The sequence below is a fragment of the Meles meles genome, chromosome 1 (genome assembly GCF_922984935.1).
Source record: "Meles meles chromosome 1, mMelMel3.1 paternal haplotype, whole genome shotgun sequence".
In the NCBI taxonomy this organism is placed as follows: Eukaryota; Metazoa; Chordata; class Mammalia; order Carnivora; family Mustelidae; genus Meles; species Meles meles.
This window is the reverse complement of record NC_060066.1, coordinates 92773821-92795317: the sequence shown is the minus strand read 5'-3', so window position 1 is coordinate 92795317 and position 21497 is coordinate 92773821. Positions and strand designations below refer to the sequence as shown.

At 42.5% G+C, this 21497-nt stretch overlaps 1 protein-coding gene across 1 annotated transcript in view; it reads right to left on the bottom strand.

The window, feature by feature from the left end:
- The window catches only part of CA8 (carbonic anhydrase 8), an 84368-nt gene that overhangs the window by 16985 nt on the left and 45886 nt on the right, over positions 1-21497 (bottom strand). Inside the window, exons 5-8 of the mRNA XM_046022454.1 lie at positions 18763-18825; positions 16500-16548; positions 14153-14265; positions 2574-2743 (exon numbers count right to left, since the gene is read on the bottom strand). Coding sequence (XP_045878410.1) covers positions 2609-2743; positions 14153-14265; positions 16500-16548; positions 18763-18825 — 360 coding nt within the window. The 3' untranslated portion in view covers positions 2574-2608. The remainder of the gene's footprint in view (positions 1-2573; positions 2744-14152; positions 14266-16499; positions 16549-18762; positions 18826-21497) is intronic.

The following is a 21497-nucleotide window of genomic DNA, read 5'->3' as shown; positions in this document are numbered from 1 at the left end:
TGCACAGTTTCTGAAGCCCCCAAGCCCCAGAAGTTATCTTCTGATGTTTCCGTCTTTCCATCATCACCCGATTTGTCAACTGGGTGTCACTTTCAGTGTCTACTAAACACACTTTAACTTCTCCCCATCTCCACTGCTCCTTGTCTAGCATCTGAGCTCTTTGTCTTTCCCCTCGGCTACCCAGCAGACTTCTGAAATATCTCCCTACAGGCGCCTGGGTGGTTTAGTGGGTTAAAGCCTCTGCCTTCAGCTCAGGTCATGATCCCAGGGTCCTGGGATGGAGCCCCACATCAGGCTTTTTGCTCAGCAGGGAGCCTGCTTCCTCCTCTCTCTCTGCCTGCCTCTCTGCCTACTTGTGATCTCTGTCAAATGAATAAATAAAATCATAAAAAAAATAAAATAAAATATATCCCTACTCCTGCCCCTGACCCCCCATCATCCAATATGTTCATTAGGAAGCTTCTGTGATCTATTGGAAATGTACATGGGGTACATTTTCTACTCAGGCCACTCCCCTGAGTAGAAGTCTTCATAGGTTCTCAATGCATCAACAGTAAAATAAAAATCCTTAACATGGCTGACAGGGCCTCCAAGATAACAGTCCTGTCCCTTTGATTCCTACGCCCCAGACTCACAGGGCCTTCCTGTGTACCTCAGTGCATCAAATTCTTTTTTTTCTTTTTTTAAAATGCATAGAATTTTTACCTCCACCACAGGGAGTAGCTCCTCAGGGCCTTTGCAAAAGATACTCCCTCTACCTGAAATCCCCTCCTCTGTATTTTGTTGTTGTTGTTGTTGTTCTCATTCATGGATTTCTTACAAAGTGTAGTCATATGTTTTTTGAAATATTTATTTTCCACCATCAGGCTCCCGACATGAGATTCTAAGTTTTCTGGGAGCAGAGACATCTATTCTTCTGACCTCTGGATACCCAGAACCAATCATACAGTGACGATCTTTGATCAAATATAATTTGAATTCTTTAGTCCCTCCAACATAAGGCTTAGCTTAAAGCCCTCTTGGGACGTTCTCACGTTACCACATAGGATTTACTGACAGTCCCTTCTCAGTCCTACCAGAGCAAATTTGCCTGGCTCTCACCATCTCCAAAATAGAAAGAGGAAGAACCGTACCAGCTAAGTCAGAAACGGAGAATCCAGGAATGACTGGCATGGGGCTGGCTGACAGATGCCGTGTGTAGCTCTAAAGAATTGCCAATTGACCAACAGACATTCAAGACACAAAGTGTTATGTGTCCCCATGGATTCAGAGCAAAATGAACATGGTTCAACCCTTTAGTCTGACTGTAACCCAGAAAGTAAAAAACATACAAGCAGCTAAATGGAAGAAAGAATATGAATAAAGAAGTAAAATTTAAGGGAGGAGCAGAGAATTCATGCTGAGAACAGGATTTGGGTTAAGCTTGCAGGGTAGCTCGGATTTCAACAGGCAATAGGAGGGGCGGGAAGGACTGTAGGAGCAAAACACATTCCCATAAGAAAAAAGACAATCTGGTTGAACTACTGGGTATATATGGTATAGTAGTAACAGAGAGGCAAGAAAAATGGATTGGGGAACATATGGACAAAATGGTCTAATGTCAACTGTCTAGCTCAAGATCCTGTTGACCTTCTTGAAACCAGAGAATTCATCTATTCATCTGTGACTCCATCTATACTGTTCTGCTCCCACAGTATGTGAGCTTCTACTCACCAGTGTTCATTAAACCAAGTCCAAGCTCTGCCCTGTTCACCTACATAACTTCCAGCAGATGCTCTCCTCTTGTGGGAAACAGTGGCTGGCCAGCCACATGCCCTGACCTATGTACACACTCTTGGGAAATTCACAAGGTAAAGAAATAATCCAGTATATAGTCATCTACGTATATTTGATCTTTCCCATGTCTGTGATGTTTTATTTTGTTAGTTCTTTGTGGATACGATATACATATATTGAATCCAATATATGAAAATGCATAGATTATATTTCAGTCCATAAAGAAGCGTACTGTATTCATGTATCTACGAAGTGCTTCCTGATCTATCAAATAAAAGCACTTCCATAGGACGAGGGCTTTCATGTACACCAGATCTGCCCTCTCCTACCCTGACAGAGGATCCAATCTGCTTAGACAAGGGTCAGCTCTGAGGCTCACATACCACCCCCCCACCCCCCCGGTGGCTCCCTGTATGTTCTTCAGTCATCAGGAGGTAACTTGTTACCATTTCAAGGGTGAAGCATAGGGATACCTAACAAGGAATTTACCTCTTTACCTTGAATAAAGATGGACTGCTTCTCTGCCTTGGGGCTCCTTACTTGATGAAGGCCAGGATGAAACCAAAATGGGAATTAAAGGCTGCTCTGGTGGGAAAATGCAAGGACTGGAGATTCTTTTTCAACACTGCATGAAAATTTTAAAGCCACCTGACTTGTGGTTAACAGGGATTGAGAATGCGTCATCATTTTTATCAAAACGAAGTGCACGCATACTGCTAAATTATCAGGATCACCGTGAGGATAACTCTGGTTGACGGAATTGGAAGCCCCATTTTGCCTACTTAATCTGCACATACCCTGATGAAGACCGTCTTGTTCCTCTTCTCTTTGGCTACTGAAATGCAGCTCTAATGACTCTGTCACTAAGTGGCTGAGTGGGTCTAAAATTGTCTCCCAAAATCCCATCACAGCCTTCCACAAGCTCTGCCCCCTTCACGTGTGTCCTCAGCCTTCGAAATTCTTCGATCTGAAAATAAAAACGGAACAAAACAGATGGATTATTTACTAGACGCGGAGGAGACTGGAGTTTCCTCAGTGACTTAAAATACACATAAATTATAACAGTTTGTACAAAGAAAACAAAAATTATTCTTCAAGAAGAGTACGGCGGACTTAATTCTTCCAAACCTAAGACATTAGCCATCACGGCTGCACGAGAAATGGAGGCAGCAGAAAGAGAGACAGTAAGGTCTCCAGACACCCCCAATAGTCACAGAAACCTGCTAGATTTGTTCAGGTCAAAATGCAATACCCCTCTCTCAAAAAGCTCTCATGCCTGTCTGTAACACAGTAAAGGAGAGGCAAAGGAGTAAGTGTTCCAAGCATAGCTTAAATTAATGAAACCTAGTATTACTGCATGCTAATACTGAATCGATGTCAGATTTATCAGATGGACATGCCTTTTATCACACAACCCTCTCTGCTGCCCTTCTAGCTTTGTGGAGAGCCCTGGTCCGGTGAAAACCTCCGACTTTCCCAAAAAATGTAAGCCCAGCTTCCTCCCTTAGCCATATCAGTTTTCACGTTCATTTCCTTTCGCAGGTGGCCTCCTCAGATCCCATGGATTCTCGTTACACGTTAAGAGATCCCCAGAGTCCCAAGGGTCCGATCTGACAGGTCTGCGCCTCCTAAGAACCCATATCCTGCCAAGACCCTCTAAGCAGTTGCTGACCAGCAAGCAAATGTGATGAACATTCGCCAGAGTCATTCCCATCATTCGATTTATCTACAGGTATCATCACCTGCCATTCTGCTTAAATGCCAGAGTCACATGACACAGTTGTCATTCCTTTCACAAAAGAGGAAGCTGAAAGACTGAGAGTGTGTCCACGTTAGCCGGGTCTGACAAGTCCAAGTCCGCCCGCTCTTCCCCCAGCTCCAGTACCAACTCTTCAGAAATTCCCATCAACCCGGTATCACCTCTGCCTTCCATGCATTGCAGGACATGGAAACAAACGTGCTTTCAATAGCATCAAGCCCCCAGAAGTCCACCAGGTGTCTATCACAGGGCTCTATCTACAGAAGTTCTTCCCACAACACAGCCACAGAATTCTGCCTCTCATGAACTAAAACGAAATGAAGGAGATCCATCAATTCAGGGGTTCGAATAAAAGTCTAGAAACCCCTAGAGACTTTAGGGGCTCATGAAAACCCTCAACGATATGCAACATTTTACACGTGCATTTCCTAAGAAGAGGTTCCCAGGCCCCAAAAGAATGGACTCTCCCAGGATTCTAATATTCCAACTATTTATATACATGTCGGGAAACAGAGCTGTGGGAGAAGGAAGTCACTTGTTACATTAGAACGCAAGTTAGAAGTCTAACCTCTAAAATCTTACTTTCTCATGTCTCCAGATGGTTTCCCTACATGTTGATTTCCCCACATGGGGTAAGACTGACCCACCTGGTACTGTCCTGTTTGTTTGCTTTTTTATCATACCGACTCACTGTCCTTCTACAGAAGTGCCAGTGACATAAGCAATTAACGGTTTAATCTACACTGTGGCTTTTCCCCAGACCTTCTTGGAATCTTAGGTTGGGAATATGGGCATCACCTATTGTTTGCTGCACTTGGAAAACTTCCAGAGCCAAGGCTGCATTGAGAATTCCCTGTCATTATTTGTGGCATGTATTTTTACTAGGTTTTCTCTAAGCATTGAGTTGAAAGGAATCTAGTCAGGCTTTTTCAACAGGAGATTATGGAGGTGAAGGCTGTTGGGCTTTGCATCAAAAGCCCAGTTCAGGAGTCCCTGGGTGGCTCAATCATTAAGCGTCTGCCTTCAGCTCAGGTTATGATCTCGGGGTCCTGGGACTGAGTCTCACATGGGGCTCCCTGCTCAGCGGGGAGCCTGCTTCTCCCTCGTCCACTCTCGCTGCTTGTTCTCTCTCTCTCTCTAATAAATAAAAATCTTTTTTAAAAAATAAAATTTAAAATTTTAAAATTTTAAAACAGCCCAGTTCACACCCTGGTTCTGACACCCAACAGCCAAAACGGCCAGACTACATCACCACTTTAAGCTTCCATTTTCACATGGATGGAAGGGACGACAATAACAGCATTTGCAAGGACAGTGTAAGAGCGAGGTAATTCATGAGAATCACTCAGCATGCTCCCACCGCACACACAACTGTTCAGTAGATACTGGCACTTCTTTTGAAGTCAAACCTTTAGCATCTTGAGATAAATATTTAGCTACAGTTTTCTGTGCAAAAAGTAGACTGGAAATAATAAACCAATAGACTGCGAAAACAGACCATCCTGCCTTCTCACAGCCCCTTCACGTGTAATCACACATAATGGTGGCAACTAGAATCCACACACCAGGCATGGGGTCACCAGTGAGGAACAAGGACTAAAGAGTGCACTGCCTAAGCATATTTTAAGAACGACTCCATTTCTGATTGACTTTGAAGCTTATTTTAAAGCTAGGTTAATTTCATATTTACATATTCTGAACCTAAGATAAATCTTTCAAGCCCCAGACCTCAGCCTGAAGCAAATTCTGTGAAAACAGCTTCTTCTAGAACAGACGATCGGAATCCACAGCCAGCCAGTCTCAAATCACTGCATTCTTGGAGAGAACTATTTCACAAGAAATGTTTTTCTCTGATCATAGCAATACTTTGAAGACTTCAAACATCAACAGAGATTGAGGGGAAAACATGTCTTTCTGAAATGCCAATTTTTTCTGAAGTAACCACCCCTCAAAACCTTTAGTCACTTCAAATGGTTTCAAGCACGTACTGCGTTATCTCCCACTGAAAAGAGAGACAGAGTGAGAAAGGAGCGGAATAATGTTTCAGGATAAAAGACTGTGATGAAATTCAAATGTCAGGGCAGTACAGAGACTATCACTATCACACATATCAGTAGGGATGACTTCGTCAATTTTTAATGGTACTCTACTTAAACATGGCTATCGGTTTTTAACCAATTTAAAAGAAAGGGAGAGAGGACAGAGACCCAAGCTTCAGGGAGAAATGCTCGTCTTCTGAAGGTAACAGAGTTGAATAGCTATTCTCTGAATCGGCCGTGCACTCTACTTGGTCTAAAGCATTGACTCCAACCTTCACTGACTCATGAACCAGATTATTCACTCAAAGTTCCGCTTTAAAACCTCTTTCTTTAAGAGTGCATTCAAAGTGCTAATTTACAGGGCTTGTGGTTTGGCATTAATTATTTTTAAAGATTCCCAAGATCCTGTGAATATCCTCTAACAGAGGCCTTTTTACTTGCATCTCTGTTACCATGTTTAAAGAGAAGAGAACACATAAAAGTCAACCTTCTCATCTGGTTTTCTTTTCTGGTCAAGCAATGACACTGCATGAATTCGTGTAATATAATTCCTTATGGCAGCAATCAAGTTAAGAGTCAAAAGCCAGCTCTACTTAAATAGTGTATAAATTCGTATATATAAACTCGGATTATGCCATTGATAGGACTCTCCATCTTTCACGTACTCAGTCTTATTGTTTTTGTTTGTTTCATTTTCTTCAACCCACTATCTACTTTTTTCTAAAATCATTGCTTTTTTTTAGACTTCTCATCCATAAATCAACTCATCTGTCACAGACTCCTTAGTCTCATCTTTCTCATTTCTTAGTCTCATTGTTCTCATTTTTCTGAGGAAGAGCTCAGTAAGACTGATGCCAACTTTCCCTTATTCCAATACCCAGTCCTGGTCTCTGCCACAGTCTTCCCGTCTTCATCTGAGGACAGTTACTGATGAGCTACACATATGCAGACTTAGTCAAGAATTATAGTCTAGAGTTCATGACCACAGAGGAAGCGCTCTCTATCATGGAAGACGCTGAGGAAATACATCCAATATTCCCCCACAAGTGCCTAAAAAACACTCATTTTAAGAAAGGGAAGAGGGAGCATCCCAAGAGAGAGAACCTAGAGCTGTATTATCACAGTGTGGCCACTGAGCATCTGAAATGCGGCTGGTCTGCCCTGAGGAGTGCTGGAAATGCAGGACACACACTGGAAGTCAGACTTAGTGTGAAGTAATCATGTAAAAAAAAATCCCATGCATGCTTTTTTCCCATTCGTTACATGTTAAAATGGTATTTGGGATACACTGGGTTAAAATATACTATTTAAATTCATTTCAACTATTTATATTCAGATTGTTTTATGGTGACCCCTAGAAATTTTAGTCTTATATATGTGGTTCACATGGTGTTTCCACAGGATACTCAACACTTCTCTTAAGAAACTCCACATTCTGATGTTAAAATGTGGTTCTAAATTACACATGGAGGTAAATGCCAGTAGGCAAGAAATAGGTGTCCTCAAAGTATGCTTCCTGGGATAAGTTCCTGCCCCAGTCCTACTGGATCGGCAACTCCGGGTGGGGCCCAGCAATCTGTGTTCGAACAAGCCCACCCAAGTTTGGGAATTGTGGATAACAGAAGACAATTCACAACAAATGTCCCCAATTGCTTGAAACTGTTTTTCAAACATGACCATGTGGTGGTCCCACAGCAACTGGGGTCTTTAGGGTTAACAGCCCCTCGGAACCCATGTGGGGAGCACACAGACAAGAAAGACCCTGCTGCTGAGTCCTGGCCCTAAACAGACCTCGTGGGTGTCCCAGGACCAGGTGGGCTCTCACATCCCTCTGGCCAAGCACACACCATATCCTGACTAGGGCTGTCGGGGCAAGGAAGAGTCCTGCTTCTTGACCTCTAGGAAGTATGTAACAGGGAAGGATGGAAAAGGGGCAAAACTGAGAAGAAAAGAAAATTAAAAGTGGTTTTCTAAGTTCTAACAGACATATATTCACACAGTGAGAAACAGTAAACACATTCATGTCCCTTTGCTTCACTAGTGTTCCTGAAGTTGAAAGAGAAAGAAAGAAAGAAAGACAGGCACATCTAACTGAAGAAAGCAGATAAACTAAGAAGGAGGAATAGATGAGTAAGGGGGAAGCAGAGAAAGTCGGAAAGGGAGAGGAAAACTTAATCATTTCTCTGTGCATGCGCGCACACTTGCACACATGCCATTACAGTATCAATTCTGACCACTGTTCACATTTTAATGTCTCTGGAAATCAGGATGGGTCTTACAATTTGTTGACAGATTTGATGAAATTTGGCATGGTTTATTCTGTTCTTGGAATCTTATCTCCAAAAATAACCATTCAGCTGAAAAAAATTTTTCCCTCAGCTTCCTAATGCTTAGACCACCGTTTATTGCAAAGTAATTGAACATTCTAGATCATAGCATAATCAAAGAAAATTACATACCATCCAACTGCATATCTTTTCCCCTCGCATATGGTATGCTAACCAAGAATAAGATGAAAATATTCAACTGAGCAGAGGCTTCCAGTTGCTTACTCTAGAATTCTGAGTACCCCGGAGCATTTGAGTATTCCATGACGGGCTTCACGGTCAACGCTACGTGTCAACAGAAGATGACTCCTCCTTAATTGAACTGCTGTGCATTTCATGAGAAACTATGATGATCTGGGGGCACCTGGGTAGCTCAGTGGTTAAAGCCTCTGCCTTCGGCTCAGGTCATGATCTCAGGGTCCTGGAATCAAGCCCCGCGTAGGGCTCTCTGCTCAGCAGGGAGCCTGCTTCCTCCTCTCTCTCTTCTCTCTCTGACTGCCTCTCTGCCTACTTGTGATCTCTGTCAAATAAATTAATTTTAAAAAAAATCTTAAAAACTACGATGATTTGGAGTCTTTTCTTTAATGTGGCTAGTGCAGACATTCTTATCCTATGGCAGATGGTACATTGCAAGATACCAATCGCTTCTGTAATAATACCCAACAGCCTAATTTACACCCTGGGATCTGAAAGGAAACATTTTTTTTTTTCAATACGAAGTTTTATATTTCCCAACAGACTCAGCTATGCAAAGACCCTACCTACTATTTGCCAGTTCCTTTCATTGTTTTATATACAAATAATATTTTATAATTCCTCCCTCTGTCTCTCTTCCTCCTTAAAGTTAATAATACAAGACGTCTCAATTTTTCTTGGTCTAAATTTTAGAATCCCATCTTTCTCTTTGGTCCCTCTCATTTTTACTGCCCTCTCTGGACCTTTTCTATTTCTGCTCTGCTTTCTCTGAAGTTATATGAGCAGCAACAACAAAACATTTGGGTCAAGAGCAAACTAATTTATATTCTCCTAAAAGTGTAATTTTTTTTCCAAAATCACTCTAAGTTGCATTTTTAATGTGTGTGTGTGTGTGTGTATTGTACATTTTAACACCGCTGCCTTCTGAACAGATGCTATAATGGACCTTTGTGCTAATAGTACCTATGTCTTTTTTCTTAAGCTGCTGCTACTAATTGGGAAGTCATCTATTTTCCAAGAGCAGTTGATGTTATTCCTTCCAATACACATCCCCTTAGCTTTGGCTCCCAATTAGCTTTTCCCAACAATCGAGGAACATGACTTGGTATGTTAGGGTTATGAGAGTCTCTCACTGGCCTTACCCAAAGGGACAATAGAAAGCGAGGTCCCCTTTGAAGCTAGCCAGACGCAAAGGCAGACACAGTGATTTGTCTCTGAATTTTGGCATAACATGCTAGTCAACAAGGGAGTAAAACATTACGTCTCACATTTACAGAACATCAGTTAACATTCAGAGTAAAGCTCAACAGTAACATTCCCAAGAATTAATAGGCTAGCAAGGGAATCCTTAATGGAATTCCAAGAAGAATTAGAATGTTCTCTTTTGTGGCTCAACAAGGTTAATCCCAGCTAACTTCAAATAAACAGAAATTTATTGTGGTGATAAAATTTTATTTTTCACTAAAAGGTTTGATCTATTTTTAGAAAAATACCCCTAAACAAAGCAATTTTGAACAAATGCAACTATAGACCCAGGTTCTTCTAGTTCCTCGCCATGCCTGAGACCTCTCCTTGTGGCTCAATCCAATTAATACTTTTCTGTCATTTAATGTGTGTGCAGAATCTGATACTTTTCATCTTTCCACTCCCTTCTTAAAACTCACACCTTCCGTGGCTTCACATCAACCTCCTGACTCTTCCCACCCCTTGAGTCAGGTCATGGGGACAACTCTCCCAATGCATGCCCTTATCAGCTGCCACTCCCCATGCTCCGCATGATTTCTTTTCTTTCCCTAAAGGATCTCCTTCCTCTTCTCCATGTATGGCTTCAACCATCACCTATGTATTATACCCCTTTCTTGGGACATCTCGAAGGCATCCTCAAACTCTCAGCAGTCACAACCATAAACTCCTAACACTCTCCATAAAACCTACTCTTCCATTTTTATTCCCTATCATGGTGAAGAGCGACAATACACACTCACTAGTCACTCAAGCCAAAATCCAGGGAGTAATATGCAGGTTTGCCCTCCCTGAAAACCCTCCTATGTCTTCAGTCACCAATTCTACTGATTCTACTGCCTTATTGTTTCTAAAGCCATTCCTCTCCTTTCATCCCACTGTCACAACTTTTTTTTTTTAAGATTATATTTATTTAATTGACAGAGATCACAAGTAGGCAGAGAGGCAGGCAGAAAGAGAGAGAGGAGGAAGCAGGCTCCCCGCTGAGCAGAGAGCCTGACATGGGGCTCGATCCCAGGACCCTGGGATTATGACCTGAGCTGAAGGCAGAGGCTTTAACCCACTGAGCCACCCAGGCGCCCCGACCACTGTCACAACCTTGACTCAGATTTACGTCTTCATACTGGAGCTATAGAGAGGTTTCTCAGATTTAGACTTGGTCTTGTCTCTCTCTCTCTCTTTCTCACAACATTCCAGTAATTCCTTGCTGCCTTCAGGAAGCCTCCACAGCACAACATCAAGGCTCACTGATAAGTGTCAGGCCCGTCCATGATCCCCTCTCTGATTTCACGTCATGACACAGGCCTTTTACACTAACAGTGGCCATCTCAAAAGGCCTCTGTGCCTGTGCAGACACTTCTCCAATTGACAATGCCCTCTAATACTCATGCCGCATCCCATTATCTGGCTTGGGGAAGGTCTACCAGATGGCTAAATCTTATCGGGTGCCTGTCCTATGCGCTAGGACATATTCATGTCATACCAAAGTACTGTTCACATGAAATTACTGTTATTTTTTTATTTTTTTTAAGATTTTATTTATTTGACAGAGATCACAAGGAGGCAGAGAGGCAGGCAGAGAGAGAGAGATGGAGAAGCAAACAGCCCAATGCGGGGCTCGATCCCAGTACCCTGGGATCATGACCTGAGCTGAAGGCAGAGGCTTAACCCACTGAGCCACCAAGACGCCCCAGAAATTACTGTTCTTTAAATGTGAGCATATATGCCTTTCCCCCTAGATGGTGAAACCCTTGAGGTCAGAACTATGTCTTACTGTTCCTCCATTTTCTGTGCCTACTACGGCACCTGAAATATAGAAAATGCCAAATTACCAAATTAATCAATGAATGCATGAATTAGTGAATAAATTATTCACCTTTTCTCAAAGGAGAAATTCTACATGCTAACTAACCTGCCTATGACAAGGGTAAAGGAAGACAGGGCTATGGCAACACATTTTATCAGTAACTGCTTGTGTTAATAGTGTCAGGGACACATAAAGGCAAGTAAATGAATACCCAGCAAAACATACTGCGTATCCAGCCTCAGTGTTTTGAAATTTAGTCATCTAAGAACTTGTGCACCTTGCTGCAACAATGAGGAAGTATCCTTGTCCTAAAAGAAAAGTGTAGGAAATGTAAATGCAGGGGGGTGTTTGATCTTTGATATACATCATTCCCAGAACAATCACAACTCTCCCAGCCCAGCTTAGGACAACTGAGGCTGCAGTCTCACTCTGACCTGGTTGGGGGGAGTCAACAACAAGCATGGTCTTCACCCATCCACTGGCTCATCCTAAACCTTCTTCCCTGCTTTGGAAATGTGATGTTAGCGAAAGAAGTGACTTGGACCATCTGGATAGCACATGGAGAGTACTAAGTCCCATGGGACCCTACCAGCCTTGAAGAGTTCTCTTATAAATGTTTTCTCAGGAGGGGCACCTGGGTGGTTCAGTGGGTTAAAGCCTCTGCCTGCGGCTCAGGTCATGATCTCAGGGTCCTGGGATCGAGCCCCACATCAGGCTCTCTGCTCAGCGGGGAGCCTTCTTCCTCCCCTCTCTCTGCCTGCCTCTCTGCCTACTTGTGATCTCTGTCTGTCAAATAAATAAATAAAATCTTTGAAAAAAAAAAGTTTTCTCAGGAAAACCTCCCAAGAGACCATTTCTCCCATCTTCTCCACTCTTCTTTTCCCAAACTCTTTTCTTGGATATCTCATTCGTCCCTTGGCTCCTTGTCTTATGCCAAAGATCCCTAAATCTGTATGGCCACTTCAGCCTCAGAAGATCTTGTTCTGTGCTTCAGTCCGAAGAAATCAAACTCCTCCAACTGAGAACACAAAACATAGGCCAAAAAGGTAGAAACCGTGAGATTTTCCTGTCAATGTCTGATATAGAAAGAGGATCTCAAAGGAGTTGTGATGTCATAAAGGGCAGGAGTTGAAAGGGGACAGTGGTTAAGCACCCATCACTGATCATCGCCTAGAACTGAGCTGGATCCCAAAACCACCCAGTGGCATCTGGGCCCGCTTCTGTAAGGTATGGTTAACTGCCGCACCCACCCTACTTAAATTCTCCCAGGCATCTCTCACTATCAATGTCCCTCCTCCACGTGTTGGCCATTCTCTCTCCCGTCCTGCATCCCAGGATGTCACTCCATCTCCAGTGTCCTTAAGTCCTTCTTAGCGCGCTGCATGATGCCATCTCTAGCTGCACTGAGGTTTGGCAGTCAGCCGACCCTCTCACCTCCTCCTCAACTTGAGCTGAACTCATCGTCAAATCCATTTCTTCTTCCTCTGGGGCATGAATCCTGAATGCACTTCCCAGCTCAGCAGGGAGTCTGCTAAGACTCTCTCTCCCTCTACCCCTCCCGAGCTCATGTGTGCTGGCATGCTCTCTAAAATAAATAAATAAATCTCTTCTGTGATAGGTCACTGAAATGTTAAGGTTGGTTTGTTACAGTAGCTACCATCTTTGTGGTTAAAATTCAAACCCATAATTATTAGTCCAAAGGTTTATCCCTAACATTGGAGTCAAATTTCTAATTTCTTTCCTCTCCTTTACCAGACTTACTGGTTTTATTTTGGGAGGATTATTCCCTGTCCCTCCTAGGCCAGGCTGGGTTTCTTTCCTATGTGTGTCGGGAGCACCTTACTTCTCACAGCCAGCATAACCCATCCGCAGGATTCTGTGCCTCTTCCACTCTTGTAAACATCTTGAGGGTAAAAACTTTTAATCTCCATATTCTTTGTGTGTCTGCTTGGCACTCAGGAATAGCTTCTTTGAAGAACATAGGGATGAATGAATAAATAAGGGATTTGTCATATTAAAAATATGAAAGCCTCAAGGTGGTGTGATCGAAGTCTGTAAAAGACTGGAGAAGCTAATTTGGGAAGTTTTAAAATCAATCCTTAGAAAAACAAAAAGAAGAAGAAACTGTTAAAGGTTGAAAGGATTTTGAAGATTTAAGGACAAGCAAAGGACAGCTTTACTGAGTAGTTAATAAACTTGAAGTTCTTAGAAAGTAATAGGAGAGGTAATAAAAATTTGTAAAAAAAAAAAAAAAGGTCTCTAAAGGAAACTTTGGAGTACAGTCTAAGCCTTCTGAGGTTGATCATGAAGGAAAAAATACAGCCTTTTAGAACACATCCCTTAGATCCCTGGAGGACAGGAGACATTTAAAGTACCTCTTTTGTAATAATATCAAAATCATTATTTAAACATATTGTAATGATGTTGCCTCATGTTCCACCAGCTAACATCCCATGACAGTTCAACTCAGTGCCCCCACCCACTGTGCATCAGCATTTAGAGCACCGAGGCCAAGCCCAAGGTGAGAAGTACGTGACCAGAAGTGGAGCTGGAGAACAATCCAGCTCTTTCCAGGGCATTCTTTTTACCTCCTTCACCCTTGTGCTTGCAGAACTCTTCCTGTGCAAGGCAAGAAAGAAGTATCACAAAGCCCCATGACTCACAGAAATAACCAACATTTTCACTTCCAAGACCTCTCTCCTCACCACTCCTGGGGAATCCCACACAAAGAAATAACTAGACTAATCAAAAGTCTGACTATTTCAGTGACTTCTATTTACTCTATAAAAACTAACTTTTAAAATACAGATCATAAACGATAGCTGGGTTTTATTCATCCCTGACTTTTCGATTGCTTTCACTGGTTCAAGACATCTAACTTTCATCTGCGGAGATGTGACTGATCTAAAGGAAGCTAAGACATAAAACAGATATTTCCCTTTTACAGAAACAATATTTAACCTTTAACTCAGAACTTCTTCTGAACGATTTAAAGTGCTGTACTCACCTGCAGCTGGGATATCGTTAAAGGATAGCGGAATAATATCCAGGTAACACCTTCACTGCAAGGCGGGATGGTAAGAGAGCCTTCATATACCCAATAATCCCGAAGCAAAGGATCTGTGCAACCGGGTGGACATGGCATGAAAAAGTAAGTTAATTAATAATACTTTGGAGAAGGCCAACAATAACTTTCCAGAATTACAAATCGTCTAAACAACACTTTTCAGAATGAGGTCATTTTAAACTACAGCCTCACACCTGTATTCTTAAACTGATCGTCACGGAGAAAATAACCAATGGGAAAATACGATGAGCCCTCGTTCTAGTACTGATACTGATTCTGAGCCACGTTATCACTCTGTGAGCCAAAGACGGCTCTACAAAGTTGATAGACCCATACATATGTGTACGTATTGGTCCAGTTCAGTCACTTTCTTTATTTTTTTTTTTAAGATTTTACTTATTTATTTGACAGACAGAGATCACAAGTAGGCAGAGAAGCAAGCAGAGGAGAGGAGGAAGCAGGCTCCCTGCCGAGCAGAGAGCCTGATGTGGGACTCAATCCCAGGACCCCGAGATTGTGACCTGAGCCAAAGGCAGAGGCTTAACCCACTGAGTCACCAGGCGCCCCTCTTTATTTTTAAGATTGTATTTATTCATTTGTCAGAGAGAGGGAGAGATCAAGAGAGTGAGCACAAGCAAGGAGAACAGCAGGCAGAGCAGAAGCAGGCACCCTGCTAGGCAAGAAGTCTGATATGGGACTCGATCCCAGGACCCGGGGATCATGCCGAGCCAAAGGCAGACACTTAACCAACTGAGCCACCCAGGCATCCCAGCTTTAGTCACTTTAGAAGATGTGTATCTGTGTTGTTTTTTACTATATTGAAGAATTTCCCTAACTTATTCAGACCTAATCCACCCTTACTACCTGTGAGGCACTCTTCTAACCATTTCACATGAATTCATTTAACGCTCACAGCAAACCAATGGGACAGGTATTATTGTTAGCCCTGTTTTCCAGATGGGGAAACTGAAGGACAGAGGGTGACATAATTTGCCCAGGATCACTCAGCTAATAACTGGCAGAGCCAGGTTCAACACCAAACCATCTGACTTCAAAGACTGCACTTCTAAACATTCTGTTCTATGATAATTGTCTTTCTCTGACTGACTTATTTTGCTTAGCATAATATATATGATCTCTCTCATAGGAGGAATTTGAGAGACAGGGCAGGGGTTCGTGGAGGGAAGGGAAGGAAAAATGGAACAAGATGGGACCCGGGAAGGAGAAAAACTATAAGAGACTCTTAATCTCAGGGAACAGACTGAGGGTTGCTGGAGGGGTGGGGGTGGGAGGGATGGGGTGGCTGGGTGATGGACATTGGGGAGGGTATGTGCTATGGTGAGTGCTGTGAATTGTGTAAGACTGATGATTCACAGACCTGTACCCCTGAAGCAAATAATGCATTATATGTTAATTAAAAAAACAGTAAAGGAGAAGTTTTTGCGTTTTTACATGCAATGATTTTAAAAGAATCTGAAGGCATTCTGTGATAATAAAGCAATTTTTACTATTAAAAAAATAAAAATAAAATAAACATTCTGTTCTAGCTCTCTCTATACATCTCCCTCAACAGCAAAATACTGAGATCCTATTATGACAGGACAAAAGAAATCTTTTAGTTCTGCATTAGAGGAATTCATGATCAAATATGATGGAGAGATGTTCAACACATGGCAAAAACTGGTTTGTTGTAAAGCAACTAAAGGTAGGCCACAGATGATACAATGCATCAGCCTACGTGGTTTTGTTTAAAACACTGAGAAACAGCATATAATTCAGGCAGAGAGATATGAAGACCAAAATTTTGTACAAAACCTTAAACTACAAACTATGCTTTGAGTATTTTATACCCAATTCTTACATGTTTAGGTATACCTAAGTAATTAAGAGTAACATCTGTATGATAGCAGCACTGCAAAGACTTTACCTTAAATAATTAGATATAAACTTTGTTTCACTCTAGAGATTAGTAAGAACCTCATTGACCCATCCTAGAAGTATATTAATGTTATGTTATTACGCTCATGCTTTACACAGAGGTAGCAATTCTTGCAAATAAAAATCCAAAATAAACTCTTCAGAGAATAATGGAAAAAGTGACAAAATGTTTGTTTCAAAAGGATACTCATGTTTAGAGCAATCTGAAAGTACTACCTAGGACAGAGAATGTATACTGTAAAGAAACTTTATTAACTAATAATACATAGTCGTATGTATTCGGAAGGAAACAACACGATCATATTCACACAGTTAAAATTCTTCTTACATGACCGAAATTAACACCTACCTGGTAATAAAGTGTTAGGATTAAAGCAAGGTATTGTTTTGGACTTCCCCTGAAAAAGAAAAAAATTCACCATATGTTATCCTAAGATTCCTCAATTTTAGAATAAAAAAATTACTAGCACTAAAGGACCCAGGTTGACATCTTTTCTGAATCGCATCCCGGACTCCAGATGTCTATAGATGTCCCACTCTGTCTTTTCAGGGGAGCCACAGCGACTGATTCCAACAAGACACTCCTGCTCTAACTCCATGGCTATGATGCTGTGACCACAGTTCAATTCTCCCTATAATTTCAGAGTGAAATTTACAACTGTCTGTCTACTATGTTGTCTGTCCCAGTTTTCCTGCTCCTAGACACATCCACACCAAAGACCTGGGTTTTGGTATAAAATGCCTGAAGCTTGGTTCAGAGAATTCCTTAGAAATGACCTTCCTCCTGCTACTCTGACCTCAGTTCTTAACCTTCTTGGCATTACAACCTGCCTCCTAAATTCTCATTCTGCTTCCTTTGCATTTGGTAACTTGTCTCTATGATCTATTCGAGATCCTCTCTTCCTCCAGAGAGGGAGAACTAACACCTGAATGAAAATATTCAATTCTATTAATGCCTGGATGGCACAGTCGGTTAAGCATCTGACTCTTGGTTTCAGTTCAGGTCGTGATCTCAGGGTCCTGAGCTCGAGTCCCGAGACAGGCTCAGCACTCAGCATGGAGTCCGCTTGAGATTCTCTCTCCCTCTGCCTGCCCCTTCAGCTTATGCACTCTCTCTTTCAAATAAATGACGAAATCTTTAAAAAATGTATATTCAATTCTAATCAACTTTTATCAAAGTTGTATTTAAATTTCAAAATTAAAATAATTTCAATAAAATATTTGTGCCATTGTTCAATCATCACATTTGCAATCACTATTTTAAATAGTGTCCCTTAAATTGCTCATGCCCTAGAGGCAAACAGACCTGTCATGGTAGCTGGAGGTCTCTTGTAAGATTATTCTGTCAAAGCAGACATAACAGGTTAATACGTAACCTCCTAGTCTCTTCCTTACTTCTAGGACCGGTTTGAGACATTGTAAGAATCCAGCTTACTTGCTTCCCACCAGCCCCCTGTATTCCATAAAGACAGAGGTCGAATGAGCTGAAGCAATGAAAGAAAATTTCTCAACCCATTTCTGTTAGATAAATGTCAGTCAAAATGTGTCCTTCCCCCTTCTTACCAGCTTTTTGACTAGTCTGTGCTTTCCCTTGGCAGCTGGATTCATTCTAAGCCTGCTCGGGAATTCTCTGGTAGACACTTTTCCCTCTTCCAAGATGCCCTGAGCTTGCACAGGCCTCAAGCTAATCAGACTTCACTTCCAGATTGATTTTTGGATTGGCCGTGGGTCTTGGTCTTCGAATCTCTGCACTATCTCTGCAGTAGCCATCCAGGACTAAACTACTGCCCTCCGAGGCCACTCAGATTCCATAGCACTGGTTGTAACAGAGCTTGGCTTCCCAGCAAAGCTGGGCTGAATCACTACAGAATCGTATCAAACTAAATCACCTTCTCTGCGATACCTGATCTTACAGCTTAAGCATACTTGCCTTTTTTCTTTTTTTAACATAAATACTTTTTAGTATAGTTGCCATAATTTTTGTTTCAATTACACAACTTTCCTATAACCAATGGGTGGAAGGGGTTAATTCCACAGGCCTGGATTGCTCAAAAAGGAGCCCGCCTTGAGGACTGGCCTTGATTGGCTCTGAGGTCTTGGAATATTCTGCCTGATAAGAGTGTTTACGTATGCCTGAGGCCTTGGGCCACACTGTACCAATTGGACCAGAGGAGTTTATCCTGACAATGTGATTTATGATGAAGGCTTGATTTGGCTAGCGCAGGGAGTGAGGCTGGGTTAGTTACACAGACACTTCATGCCCACATAACGGACTCCTAATAAAATCCCTGTACACAAAAGTTCAGCGACCTTCTCTAGTTGGTCACACTTCAAAGGAGCTGTGGCATACCATGGTCAAAAGAGTTAGGTTCATCCCGTGATTCCACCGAGAGGGCACAGCCGGAAGCCTATGACTGGTGTCTCCTGGACTTAGCCCCATGCGCCTCCACACTGTCCTCCTCTTTGATCTGTGTCTTTCCTCTGTCATAAACCACAACCAGGAGAGTAACAGCTACTCTGTGAGTCCTTTGTGCGCATCATCAAATCTGAGAGTGGTCTTGGGGACTGCTTTCATAACCGGTATTTTTGTTTTCTTTTAAATAAGGACTTACCTTGTACTGAATATCCTGGAGGATTTCAGTCACAGCCTTCAAGCCTACGTGTTCTTTTCCTATCTGCAATACATAAAGCATAAACCATACCACAACTATCTTTAAATACTCCGCTCTCATTCAAAAGAACTAACAGAAAGTGAAGCTCAAGTCCTCCTGAATTTCCTTCTCTAGGAATAAATGACCTTTTCATTAATAACCAGGTCAGCATCTACAGAGGGCGATTAAAGTTGTAAGAGCGGCTAGTACAAGAAAGTATTAGTTCTAAGACATTTTCGAAAATCCATTCTAAATTCATCTTACTAGGTAGAGATTACTACCCACTGTGCGATCTGCAGTCGACCCCTGAACAATGAAGGGGTTAAGGGCACTGACCCCTGTGCTGTTGGAAATCACGTACAACGTTTGACTCCCCTCAAAACTTAACTGCTAATAGCCCACTGCTGACCAGAAGCCTTACTGATAACAGCAGTCAATTAACATGTATTTTTGAATGTGACATATATTATATTCCCTAGTCTTACAACAAGCTAGAGAAAAGAAAACGTTATTAGGAAAATCCTAAAAAAGGGAAAATACATTTACAGTACTATAAAAAATGCATGCATAAGTGGACCCGTGCGGTTTCAAAGTCAAGTTTGTTCAAGGGCCAACTGTGTATCAAAGGATATAATACTGCAATTTAATATTTCAAGGATATTTCTAAATTAAAATTGCTCATCACGTTTCAAACCCTATCATTTCTTACCTCCGGCATTTCTAGATCATTGTTATAAAGACTGTACCTATACTGGGGGTGGTGGGTGGAGCTGTTGTTAAGCATCTGCCTTTGGCTCAGGTCATGATGGGGTCCTGGGATTGAGACCTGCGTCGGGCTCCCTGCTCAGTGGATAGCCTGCTTCTCCCTCTCACTTTCTCCCTCTCCCCCCACCCCGCTCGTGCTCAGTCTCTCTCTCTCTCAGATAAATAAATAAAACCTTTTTTTAAAAGACTGGACATAATTGTATAACCACCATTTTATTCTTAAATTCATCAAAATATGCTGCTCATAGCTATTTTAAAACATTATGTATCATTATATATTTTTAGTGTAAAAAATGCTCCACAGAATGTGAGATTTCAAAAGAAATTTGACATTAAGTATTCCTGACTTTAACTTTTAAAAATTGTAAGTGCCATGTGATCTCCACCTTTTAACCAGGTTTCAATGGCCCATGATAATGGAGGACAATAGCAACAGGAGATCATTTAAAATCTGAGATAAACAATGTTATTATATTCTTTTTCTCTGCCCCACACATTTGTGCAGGATGACCTACAGGAGCTAGAAAAGCTGTCAACCTCTCAACGTTCTCCGTTTCTCTCCACATGCACCAAGTGTGAAATACGCCAGGTGAAGGGGCATCAGAGAGGAAAGAGATGAGACAAGACACTTACATAATCTAGCATCGGCCGATCGGGTCAAAAGAGTCAAGACTTAACTATTTCCCAAGTGCCTGCAATTCCTCAGACAGGCTTGAAAGATGGAAAATGAATTCTCTAAAGTTAAGAAAATAATACTTGGGGCAAATGCACGAATGAGTGCAGAGTCCTGGGCCCGACCTTTGGGGGCAGTGGACCTCCCTCTTCATTGTACTGGTTTAACAGTGAGGTAGCATTTGGAGGATTTCATCTTGGCCGGAGTCTTTCCTTCCATGCATCTCCTGTCAGATTACAACTCTTCGAAGAGTCCTTATCTGAATCCAGTAGGGCTACGTACTGGAGAGGTTCAGGAGCAAGGCTGCCCTCACAGGATGCCCAGGTTCTGAGCCTGACTCAGTGTTCAGGCCGAAACAAGTCTACTTAACCTCTCTGTCCTTCAGCTTCCTGGTCTGTCCAGTGGGGGAGGGGTGGGGTACGGAGGATAAAAGCGATGGGGTTGAAGGTAAGACAACAAAGACCTCAGCAGAGGGCATGGACCGTCCTAATTCAACTACTATCACCCACTATTATCCTTACTCAGAATGCCAAACAGCATCAAACACAGTTTTTACGGAGAGTAGTAGTAGCTCAGGCTCCTCCTTCTCTAAAGATTCCGTACTTTATGGGCAAGAGTTTTAAATCTTGCCACAAACTCTAGCTCTTGTAGCATCTCTTCCCTTTCCATCTTTGCCAGATTTCTGTAGGAAGGGGTGATAACCACCCAACAAAGCGAGCACAGGTGCTACGCTGTGCAGCCCAGCCCTCGAAATCCTAGAGGAGCCCAGGTGACAACATAGCCTGGTGCCCATAGTCGGCCAAGAACCAGGAGACCCATTACCTCCTTACCCCTCACTATCCAAAATGACCCCATCAGCCCTGCCCGGCCCTGGCCTGTGCTTTTCCACCTCTCGCTCTGACCTCATTTTCGCTGTGCCCTCTGCAACAGGGGGCCACCGCCTGCTGGTCTGTGTGAAGCCCTCAGGTCTGCTCAAGGACCAGCTCACCCGGGCCTTCCGAGTGGATGCTGTGCGGTCTCCCCCAGAGACAAGGCTGAAAGCAGAGGTCAGTGCCCTGCAGGTACCCTCTGATCCACACTCTGACCCATGGGCATGAGGCTGTCCTCCTCGGACTGGACCATCCTCCTCAGATACTACCAGGCTCTACTTGGGGTGAAGTTATACTGTCACCACCTTTTTTTAAAAATGACCCACTGGTCACCCCCTTGCTGTCCTCACCTCCTGCAATCACTAAGAGGACCTCAACTCCCTGGAATG